The sequence below is a fragment of the Battus philenor genome, unplaced genomic scaffold, assembly GCF_028537555.1.
Source record: "Battus philenor isolate CCGP_79_NKW_IND1 unplaced genomic scaffold, ilBatPhil1.0.hap1 SCAF_2, whole genome shotgun sequence".
Taxonomy (NCBI): Eukaryota; Metazoa; Arthropoda; class Insecta; order Lepidoptera; family Papilionidae; genus Battus; species Battus philenor.
The window spans coordinates 11723079-11735547 of NW_027181682.1; the positions used below are offsets into that span (position 1 = coordinate 11723079).

A 12469-nucleotide genomic window follows, 5' to 3' on the forward strand; every position below is an offset into this window, starting at 1 on the left:
TTGCATTTGTTTAAAAGTATTTGTAAACCTGTATAACATTTACAAATTTCTTGATTCAAGTATTACCATTATTTCCATTTAGCACTGTGTAATCAGTACCAGGTGCCGCTGTCAGCCAAAACAATGGCCGGCCTTCTTCGACTGAAGGCATAATATCAGCTATTACCAAGGCGTTCACAGAACTGATATTTTTAAACGATACATGTTTGCTGGAAACGGAACCCAAACAAGTAACAGGAAAATGTAATGAAGCAATACGGTTATTTTTAATTTTTGGTGCCACTAAACGTATTCTGGGTATCACTCCTTCGCCAATCAAACATATTCTAAACGTTTGATTTTGACCTTCTAACTTTTTTAAATTTACCTCTAAAACCGCTTTATAAATCTGGAATATCAATTCAAATACTTTATTAATACCCAAATCTATAAAATATTAGTGCGACCTAAATTATAAAAAATTTGTACCTCTAAAGCCGTCGGACTGAAAATTATATTTAATTTCTTATGCATTAACGGTTCAATATGTGTTTCATATTTATCTAAAGAAAATATTTCTTCACTTGAATTCGTTTGATAGTATAATTTCATATTTAAAGCACAAGGCACTAAACCATTATTATACAAGTCAAGTGCTCCAGTATGATTTGTGTTTACAATTACGCCATAAAAATAAAGCGTGACGCAGTCTTCAACAAAAACGCAATGAGGCGAGGGCTGCAATATGTTTTAATTACATACAGTTTGTTGTAAACGTTTTACTTGTTTAGTATTTAAATAAATATATACCTCGGGAACAGGGTACTCAGATATATTTTTAACGATTACGTGTTCTCTAAAGGTCGTTTCGAGATTCCAAAAATCTAATGTTGGTAATGCTCCTGTACCAACCAATCTTAACGGAACTCCACCGGCCTCAGCGGGGCAAGTGTCACTGATCACGAAATGTATCGTTTCCTCAAACTTTTTTGTTGCTGTCGCTAAAAATTTTATTTGGATTGTTCGGCTAGTAGAGGGAGCAAGTAAGTTGTCTTCGTTCATTATAAGGAAATTTCCGCATTTTAATGGAGGATTTTTTATTCTGTAATTAGAAGTTTAATAGTGATTAATTGTTTAATTTTGATTACAGGTGAGAGGAACATAGGATTCTCGAGCGGTGACCGAGCGAACCGCTGACATTGTTAACATCGCGAGAGGTCACTGATTGTAGGCAATATGGGACCGGTCATTGTGCCAATCTTTGAAGGAGTCTCAAGCTTTGCCTATCGGCGATTATTATACTGTGTCTATCGGCGGACATGATGATAATGATGGTGAAGTGGATCAATATCGAACAAGGGAACTTACTACTGGTGGGTGTTTATTGAAAAAAGTGGAAAAGACCGCAGTGGTGTGACGATTCTCCAACAATAGCGAATGAGTGTCATATTAAAATTTAATGGCACCTAACTAATGAAACTATTGAGCTAGTCTTTAAAACTCTTTGAAGTAGTCACCAGTTTTTTTTCAAACGTACGCTTATGTCTCAGTACTTTATGGTATAAAGAAAAGCTTTAAATTGTCAATATCATAAAAAGGCCAAAGAAAAATAACGATTAATATATCATTCTCATTATAAAATAATTCCGGTTATGTATTGACTCATCGTGATGTTTGGAACTTTAAGGCCATGATATCTCTGGAACCTTAATTCTCTTATTAAAAATCATATGTTGCAAAAAAAGTGTGAAACGATGACTTACTTGTTGTCCTTTAATTTAGCAGGAGGCATAGCATCCGGATTAATTTGATATTCAGGCGGTAAAATTATTTCATATGTAAAAGGACATTTACTACTGTTGTTAAGGATAACTTCTCTTACAACGCCTTCACCAACAGGTAAAATGTGGAAATTTAATTCACCCAAAGGAAATAGAGTAAATCTGAAGGGGAAAATCAAAACGCCCTTAGTTTATTTAGATTCAATTATTTAAAAATTATACGAAAATAATAAACAACATACGTATTATAAAATGACGCAATTGTAATACAAACAGGAAATTTCGCAACGATCATTTGAGTTTTGTTGCCGTCCAAAAGGGTACACGTGTAGGCAGGGACGTTAACCAAATTCATTAAAGTAGTCGGTGTACATTCAAATTCAATTGTAACAAGTTTTGCTGAAGATGGTAAAATTCCGCATTCAGGTATAGCTTCAAAGGATTTCAGTAATGTAGGTTCAGGAAAATTCTTCACTTTTCTTAACCTTTAAAAATTACATTACATTAGTAAAAATATATAAAATTTACTTATAAAAATTTCATTGATATTAAAAAATGTTAACTTGTAATAAATATTATATTTCCCGCGATTAAAAAGATACATTTCCCGAGCAACCGTTGAATTGACTTTAACATTTCCAAAGTTAAGAAAATTTTCAGATATGTTCTCGTAAGCGCATTCTACCATAACGTCATAACATTCCGCCGATAGATATAACGAGTCGACTATCATTGGTTCGCCTCGGCCCTCCACATCATAAATCTAGAAAATATATATTTTTATTATATCAAACAGAAAGTATACACTAAGTTGTGCTTGCAACTTTTAATCAGTTATTAAAAATACTTACGTCGACTGTTAACATTTTATTTGATATAACACCCACTTGACATGCGATATACGTAACAGGGACTACTTGATTGTCATACCGGGGTATTATGCCATAGGTATGCGATATTATAAAATCCTGCTGAAAATCATCAGCGTTCCGTATTTTCCACATAATTGGTAAGATAGAATCATTTTTGACTATAAATCTATCATCTTTACGACGATATAGCAGGTGTTTTCCGTAATCTATAAAAAGAACAAAGAATGTGTGTACATAGACTTAACGGGATAAATAATAAGTATGATATACATCTATAATCAAGGTAATATTTTTCAATAAGATCACATATTTTTTTTATTTAAATCACATTTACCAGGTTCCTCTTTAATTATTAACCATACGCACGAAATCTTACGCATAGCATTTGCGTTGGCTTTAATAACTTCGAGAACAGAATTTATCCACAGAAATACGCGTTACAAATTCATAATAAAATAATCATTAAATTAAAAAAATACCAATAATTTTAGTTGACGGCAAAACTTCCACTATCGGCACTACTCCGCTGCAAGCAATGTTCACAGTGACGATTTCTGGATTATCTTTCACACAGAATAAAAGGACATTGGTGTGCTCTCCGACTACTGCTGGAGCAGCTGATATTGTCAATTTTCCTCGACTTTCGGGCTGTAAACGTGAATCCAACACAATCATTCTTTGACTTCCTTGTATATTATCCTCGTATTTATTTAATGAAAGTATACTATAGATATGTACCTCTAATGTTATAAACTGCTTGTCGAATAAGAAGACATCAGTTTCTCCCAAGAATTCTACTTCAATCTCTGCCGTGATCAATGACGAATTTTTTAAATCTATGCAATATTTTTCTTCGTAAATTCTGAATAAAACATTAGAATTTAAATAGCATATGCCATATTCTTTTCAATACATTTCATTATTTTATGTACTATACATATCGCTTACATAAAATCCAATAGCTGTTGACAAATTACAGCAGAAAAAGAGATAAAACTATATTATTCGCGTAATATACTGACCTATTATTTCCTATAAAAATGGGTCCAAATTGAAACACTTTAATATCGTCTAAATATGTTACTTTGTATATGTTATCTTCGATAGTTCTTCTCACGAAATCTTTAAACATTTTTTTCGGTCGGCTATCTAATCTGTAAATAATAATATATAATAATGTTTCCAAGTTACATTGTGCCTAAACTATAACAGTGATTTTAAGTCTGACGTATCAGTGGGGATAGACGGGGTGCCATTTGGAGTACGAAAAATTATATAGTTATAAATTAAAATCGTTTTGGTGTACAATACGTAGTGGAAAATGCGTCTATGAGATTTTCCTAATGTACAATGTCACAAGTTTCTAGAAATAATTAAGATTGACTATAGATATCCATTGAATAAAACGAAGTGAAATATATTATTAAGAGGCGCGGAAAGACAGGAAAGCTTTCACCTATAATGCTATTCATTATACTTATGATGTTATGGCCACACTTTGTTTAAAATATCAGGATTATTATAATTGCATCATCAATAAGTGCTGGACACCGTTCATCATTACAGCCCTAGGACGTTTTCTCCTGGCCACAGGCCTCTCCCGTAGATATCCAAAAGTTCCGGTTGGTTGGTTTGAACGGCCCAGTGGCTTTTGTTCTGCACACTGCCAATTCAGATAGCCAATACTTTGGTATATTTCGGTTATTTTCATTCCTCCGCGGACATCCTTGTTCTAGATTCACGTTCTTAATGAGAAATAGCATAGCCCTTAACATTCCATGGCCCGTAGAGTAAATGTGAGCTTGCCAAAAAAACACGATCTGATTTTCTTCTCATTTTAGTGCAATCATAATAAGTGTTAGAAGTAATAGAATTGCTTACCTTGGTATGTCACAAATTCCATTAACAGTGATAACAACTTGAGATGCAGGCCAACCGTTAACTTGCACAAATCGTTTCAAATTGAAATTTCCTTCGACTTTTGGGCTGAATGTGTATTTACATCTTACTAAATCTCCCGGCTGAAGAATAATTCTGTCTTCGCGGTCTAAAAATTTTTTCTTTGCTTATTAAAAACAAATAGTGACAAGGTTTGTTAATACAAAAGTTATTGTACTAATTCCAGTATCACAATCAATAATTGCAGGTGAGATGAAATCTCTTTGAAAGACATAACGAGACTAATCAATTTTCGGTTAAAAGATTAATCTTTAGACAAAATCTAATTAAATAATAATGCTGTAAATAATAATTATCCACAGTATTGAACAACGTTATACAAATTATTTGATCATATTTTTAAACACAACATATTTTTGATCATATCATTACAGAACCACAATTTCATTACCAAAAAATTTAGTGGTCACTAAACCAGTAAACAATAAATTTTTGGAACTAAAGGCTTTTTCATGTTTACTTTCTGTAGTCAGAATAACTCCTGGTATTGGCTAAGCATCATGTATGTAAGTAAGTATCAAGTAAATTTAAAAATATATAGATTACTAGCTCAAAACTTACAAGTCATTGATTTCACTTTGTATAAAGGCAAAGGATATATGACATCCGATTTGCTTTCTTCAGTAGAAATTTTTTCTGAAGACGTAATGGGTATCTCAGTTGTGGACGTTTGTGAAGACGTTACCTGAGAATTAGATACAAAAATAAGATGAGGAAGTCAGAATATTATATGAATTTATGACGCGACACCATTTTGTACTGTGCACTATCGTCATACTTTTGAAATTAAACAAAATTAACACATCACCTTTTTACCACAAGTGCAGTGCCACTTCGACAGTGTATTTAAAACGTTATCTTGACATTGGTCATCTATTATATTCAAATCATTAATGAGATTGCATTCGCATTTTTTAATCTGAAATTAAAAAAAGATTTATAATGCTCATGTTTCCAAATTGGAATTAAATAAGTAATATGTGAGGTAAAAGTTATAAATAGTAAATAAAACCGAGTACTAGCATAAAATAAATAAAGTGACATTAAAAACTAATAAAACTCAGAAGATTATACGTAAAAGTTATTACAGATTTTTTTAGTAATGTACAATAAAATAGTGAGATGTCAATGATTTGATAACGTTATTGCTAGATGTTATATAAGCAGCAATAATTTATTTATATTACTATTCCATACGTATCCATGCTTTTAAACAACGTACTGGTAATTCATCTAGATAGCGCCATGCTAGTGATTCTTCACAATGAATGTTAGGAAAAGTTTTTGGATGTAACACGGTGTACTCTTTTTTCTGGACTGGATATTTGAGGGTATCAATTTGCTCCTCTTTCTTCAGAGCATTTATGACGACGTCTGAATAGACAAACATGTTAACGATAGCTTGCTTATAACATGTGCAAGGGCACATAATAAGAGTCAATGGAAACCCTCTTCCTGCGACACAGTCTACTGACATCTGCAAAATAAACTTGTGTTTTTAAAACGAAAAATCATTTATTGAACCAAAGCAGTCAAATTAGACTAATTCCATTACTTGGATTTGCATTTCTGATTTTTTCTTAGCTTTCTTTTGGTTTGGTCCGACAATTTGGCCGTTCAATCCAATCAAAGGAAATCCCAAGTCACATTCTTCCAAGATCCAGTTGTTAGCGATATTGATTAAATTTTCATAAACGTTTTTATTATATTCATTATATTTCGCATTCATCGCCAGGTACTCGCCAGTTGGTTTTGCTGAAATAGATAAGTTTTAATATTTTGTACATAGATTGCGCCTTATTCTTAGCATGCATAGCAGGAAACGGTATCTAACTCCAACACCCATTATATGTAGGGGCCTATGTTGATATAATACACCAAATTTAAATAAAAATACTATTTATAAAAATTAGATACTAAACTAATTATATCGTGAATGAATAAAATTGTTGCCGATGAAAGTGACACTTAAAACAGTCTTTAAGAATGTCTGAAGCGATTTTTTTGTCAGAAAATTTGGGCGCACAAGCAATATTATTTTCAAATAATTTAAAGTATTCGTTAAAGCGCCTTAATATGAGACCTTAAGTCAAAGCGTTGCTCCGAATAAGCTTAATTGTTTTTCTGTTGTGGTTTTACACGTTTTGTTTTTTGTAAGACAAGCAAGTCTCTGATTTTACACTATATTAAAGTTTCTATAATTAATTAAATTAATCATCATCGAGAACTAGAGTCATAAAGAGGGAATACAATACTGACTTAATAAACGATATCAATTTTTATGTTGAAAAAGGTCTTTGGGAATTATTTTTTTTTCGCGTTCTACGTTTTCATACGCTCAATGTTCTGTTTTTTGTCGATTAATTCGGAGATTTAGCCACGTTATTTAATAATTATTAACCGTAAAAACTTTTTGATATAGATCAAAGTCAATGCCTATTTTATTTCAAAATAATGCCATAAGCTCTAAAATTATAACTATATTGCCAATACATGATTTTAATAAGTATGCGATAGAATTAAACACTAACATACCTTTCGCTTCATCCTTTTTAGCTTTTTTCTTAAATTCTTCTCCACTTACCGCTAACATCGATTTTCCATCTGTGTATATAAATTATATTTATCTTTAAATTCGGGTAAAAATTAATATTACAGAATTACACATCCCTAAAATTTACCTTCTTTGTCTTTTTTTACGCTATCCGTTGAAATCCTGGAAGTATTAAATTGAGTAAAATTAAAAAATAATTAGGATATATTTAAATCATATTTGCTACTGTTTGGTTATTTAATTCTTTATGAGAATGTATGTATGAATATTTTTTTACTCACGAAATTGACTCAGATAAAACAAAACGTAAATCACTCAAAAATCGCATTATTTTTAAAGTTTTATTTTTTGTATGGAATACCGATATTCTATTTGGTACATAGGTTACCTCAGTAAATTGAGTTTATTTACTGCGTTAATTCCTAATTGAAAAAATTTAATCAAAAAAACAATAATATTGTTATTTTGTTTTTATGACAATAAAAACGCTTTTGCTCTTGGGACAATAAAAACAATATTCCAACAACAGTAACAGGCAACGCTTAACGGCACAAATAGAAACTGAAATACTTGTTACCAATATTCTTAAGAATACATTTATTCTTGAATTTCGTGTGAATAATGCCCTTCAAAAGTTTTTAGGCTAAAATCAAAACTAAAAGCCGTAGTAAAAACTTATTTACCCTGTTTTTAATAGATGTTTTTTACGCCTGCTCTCTAAACCGTGAGTAATGTATATGGATTTTAAATCCGGACTCGCAGTTTCATATTCTTCCCAAGTCATATTTTCAAATGAATCTATTATATCTTCGATTTCTTCGTCGGTGTATACCTTGGGGACATTTCTGTTGAAAATATAAATTGTATCAATATTAATAACATGGTAATTAGATTAAGTTTTATTTAAAATGTGTCTCTTAAAACTTGTGTCAGAGATACATCAGATTTTTTAGTCTATTACACCTTACCTCAATATTGCTGATCTGATATAAAGTGAGCTTCCAATATTTTTAAAGGAAAATTACCCTTAAATACTTTGAGTTTTTTTTATATAAAACCACTTACTCTTCTAAGAAATCATCTTCTTTTTGCGACTCTTCAAATATCTGTACCCATTTGTTAAAACTGGCGTGACATAACACTAAGTGTATGTTTCTTATCATACTTTTACACTTTAGAACAGTGGTCAGCACAATTGGAGGACTTTTAAATATTACGCTTGTCAAAGAATCAATAACAAAGCCCCGTTGAAATTTTTGTTGATTAAAAAAGTCAGTCATAAGCTCTTGCAATAATTCCTATAAAAGTTTGAAATTGGTAATTTTCGATAAACAGTTAAATTAAACAATAATAAAAATAAATTGTATAAATATATTAATAAAAAAATGATGGACATCAATAATACCAAATTAAACATAGTGGTAGAACCAATGGCGTCTAATACTGCCTGCGACACAAAACTTGAGGTTGATCTTTTCTTTTTTTTATCACTCATTTTTGATTTCGGAGTCGCGATTGTTTTGCTGTTCATAATAATTTCAATCTTTTTAGATAATATTTCAAATTCGTCGGTGGTCTCGAATAAATCTGGAGGCGACAAAAACATCAGATTAAAATAAAATAAAACTGTAACAAGTAGTACAACAAAACATGAACAAGTGGTTAAATATATACTACTCAATTTGATCATTTTGCCCCTTAATTTATGTGCGTGTATACGTGATTATTAAATTTTTTACAATTAGTCGATGTTGAATTAGGGTTTTACACATTAAGTAAACACAAAATAACGTTTGAATTGTTTAATTTTATCGCAATACATTCAAATACACATTTTTAGAGAAAATGAGCACTAAGTAGACTGTCAATAAAAACTTTTATAGTCACTGTTTGTTTTTAATAAACTTGCCGGGAGCTTTTCTTTAGTATCGAGTAGGACCTCCTTTGCTCCGTATGCACTCTCTGAGCCTATTTGGAACACTCAATCAGATGAGTGATGTTTTGGTCGGGTATTCGTTCCCAACAGAGTTTCAGCGCGTTTATGAGGTCCTGTTGGCTGTTAACGTGGCTATCGGTCTCTTTAAGACTTCTTTTCAATTGATCCCATAAATGCTCAATCGGATTGAGATCGGGACTCATTGCTGGCCAAGGTAAAACCAAGATATTGGCATCAGAAAGTGCCTTCTGAGTGACCCTAGCTGTATGCGCACGAGCGTTGTCTTGCATAAACACAAAATTATCACCTACTCTTTGTGAATATGGGATAACATAAGGTCGGATTACTTGCTCAACGTAACTAGCTGCAGTGACCGTCCCTTCGTTCAAGATCACCAACTCTGTTTTGCCTAACAAGCTTATACCGCCCCATATCATCACACTCGGGCCCCCAAAACGAGCAGTACCGTGCATGCATGGTTCAGTAAAACGTTCTCCTTCTCTTCTCCACACACGTACACGTCTGTCATCGCTAAAAAACTTAACTTTACACTCGTCTGAAAAGAGTACTGTCCTCCAATTGTCCATGGTCCAGTCCAAATGCTCACGCGCAAACCTCAAACGTATTGTCCGGTGAGCCCTTGTTATTTTAAACGAATAACACGCATCCTAGAATGTTGCCCGTCCTCGTGGAGTCGATTCCGAATGATTTGACCACTAACGCGTGTGCCAGTAGATTGCCTTAGCCGGGATTGCAAGGTCCGGGCGGTTGTCGTGCGGTCCCGGCGCGTAGTCAATCCAATGTACCGGTCTTCTTGAGCAGTTGCGGCTCAAATCCTTCCTGTTCCAGGTCTTCTAGCCACCCTACTTGTTTCCTGGAACCGCTCCCATACGTTTCGAATAGCTCGCCGTGACACACCAAGGCGAGATGCAACCGATCTTTGCGATTCTCCCTCTTGAAGCAAAAGAACTGCCCTTGTCGAAGTTTCCACTTCCATATGACGACGAGAACCTGGCATTGTAATCGGGAATAATGCCGAAACGAAAAAAACACAGCTAAACAAAGTGTGATCAAAGTATTGCGTTTAAAGCAAGACTGAGAACACAAACGATTGAAAATTTAAGAAATGGATAAATTTAAGCACTTTACTTTTTTGTCTACCCACTTGAAATCAACAAAAAAGTTAACTTTTAAAACATCATTATGAACTAATAAACATGTGTGCTAGAAGTGGTAGTGCTTCACTTTGTCAATGATTAGTATATGAGTTATTTATAAACACGATTAGAGACAAAGTTGCGGTGGGCCCTATTTTGTTTTGAGTAGTTTATATTATTTTTTTGCCAGATTGGACTATAGAGGTTAAATTAATACTAAAATATCAATTCAGACAACTATTAAAATATAAAACATTAGCATAATCGTTTATTTAAAAAAAAACATTATTGGGCATTGGCAAAAAAGGTACTCTAGGAAAAATAAATGCACCTTCTATATCCAACTCTGCTTCGTCTACATCTCCCTTGCTCGTTCCCATCCTCGAAATCAAAAACATCTCGTCGATAACTTTTATCAAAGTTTGTTGCGCCGGACAATTACTAACACATAGTGCTTCTATAAAACAGGTATCAATACTTAATGTAGGAATTTTGAGGTGCTTTCCTACGGAATAAGCCATTTCTTGACACTGTCCCTCTGAAAACAAAAAATTAGCAAACATAGTTCAAAAGTTTTTAATAGCTACCATTAGAAACGTATGCTTTAATAAGATTTAAAAATATTTATACTTATAATAATCAATACATAAAATGCTAAACGCTTTTGTTTTAATATAAATATATGTACCTTCTCCTGGAGAGCCATGGAAGAAAACAATAAGGCCTTTTGAAAGTCTCTCGCTGTGTGTGTCCATAAGTATATTGTCAACTTCGTGAAAACATTCCTTCAGTGGATCTATGTTATTTTCTTTCATTAGCCGAAATTCATCTGGAAAACCACAAAAAAATTTACAGCTTACGAAATTAATTATCAACAATCATTAAGAATGAGTCCTCCCAAAGATGATAAAAAAGTACATCAAAAGAAAAAGTTCCAATTAAATGAACAATTTTAGTTTTAACGTTTAAAATAACAGTTATTTGAACAGTTTAAATAATTGATAAATAATTTAAATAAATAATTCATAAAAATAATTGCAATTTGTCTAATCTAATTATTGAAGATCATAAAAAAATATATAAGCTTAATCAATATAATTTAATTTTAGTCGCCTCATTATAAAAGGTTTAAAAGTAAAATATATAAAATTTTTCTAACCTGTGAGAATTTCACCTTCGGTACGCTGGCGCCCTGGTGACATTTCTAATGATCTAGGTGATCCTTTTTTAGGGGTTTTTGTTTTTCTGGCATATGAAAAACGTAAAAACACTTTAAATTCTTTGTGTATATAGTGAAAAATCAAACATAGGTCGAGCCCTAATAATGTGAACCGATGTTACAGTTCAAAGAAAAATTTATTATCATAAACCTACATAAGTTCTTAGCAATGACAAGGCACATCTTCGGCTTCAAGCATCCGGATGTACTGCCTCGTGCAGATTGGCGCGCCTCTCATATGTACAGCTAAAGGCAAGCTCGGTTTACCACTCCCTTGACCCTTTAGTTTAAATATAACATACTCATATCTTCTAGATGGCAATGATTAAATGTAAACTGTTAGTAGTAATTAAATATATATTTCATTTTCAACATAATAATAATTACATATTTTTTAATTTGTCTATATTATGTCAATGTACTACGGTCGGGGTATTGAATTAATATTGAAACCTACTTCGCTTGTCCTTGTGATTTAGATGCCATTTTTGCTGCCGCCACTTCCAGTTCTAGAGCCCTGAAATAAATATTATGTTGACAAATATAAGAATCCAATGTTTGATGTCAATAGTAAACGAATATAAATACTTTTTAACTCGTTCTTTAACTTTTTGACAAAAGTTTAATATTTCGACTGGTAGCCCACTTCCGGGTTGGATTGCGGGCACGAGCATCTCATTCGGTTTATTGTAATACTTCTCTAACATCTGATAAATTTCCTCTTCTTCATCCCATTTTCTGCAATTATTTATACAATTAAAGATACCTTTAACATTTACATATACACACAGTCAATTATATAAAACTTTGACTAAATTTTCTTTTTATTATTTTATTCTTAAAGTTCATGACCAAAAAATAACATCATACCACAGATTGATTTACACAAAAATACGAAGGTTTTTTAAGTGCGCTTAAATATTTTCATGTTAAACTTTGCAAACATAAAAAAATAAAGCCTATTTATTTTTTCACAAAATATGTGCACGCTTTCCGAAAAATGCTATTATTT

At 32.3% G+C, this 12469-nt stretch overlaps 1 protein-coding gene across 1 annotated transcript in view; it reads right to left on the minus strand.

The window, feature by feature from the left end:
* Positions 1 to 12469, minus strand: part of LOC137921937 (hydrocephalus-inducing protein homolog) — a 42751-nt gene that overhangs the window by 14954 nt on the left and 15328 nt on the right. The window contains 25 exon segments of the mRNA XM_068764738.1: positions 67 to 388; positions 469 to 717; positions 790 to 1081; positions 1743 to 1922; positions 2003 to 2245; positions 2324 to 2523; positions 2612 to 2838; positions 3112 to 3280; positions 3371 to 3494; positions 3655 to 3786; positions 4514 to 4670; positions 5138 to 5276; positions 5400 to 5510; positions 5814 to 6068; positions 6147 to 6346; positions 7127 to 7195; positions 7273 to 7307; positions 7829 to 7990; positions 8211 to 8443; positions 8551 to 8732; positions 10570 to 10776; positions 10927 to 11067; positions 11398 to 11483; positions 11915 to 11974; positions 12046 to 12195. Of these exon segments, the coding sequence (XP_068620839.1) occupies positions 67 to 388; positions 469 to 717; positions 790 to 1081; positions 1743 to 1922; positions 2003 to 2245; positions 2324 to 2523; positions 2612 to 2838; positions 3112 to 3280; positions 3371 to 3494; positions 3655 to 3786; positions 4514 to 4670; positions 5138 to 5276; positions 5400 to 5510; positions 5814 to 6068; positions 6147 to 6346; positions 7127 to 7195; positions 7273 to 7307; positions 7829 to 7990; positions 8211 to 8443; positions 8551 to 8732; positions 10570 to 10776; positions 10927 to 11067; positions 11398 to 11483; positions 11915 to 11974; positions 12046 to 12195 (4325 nt within the window).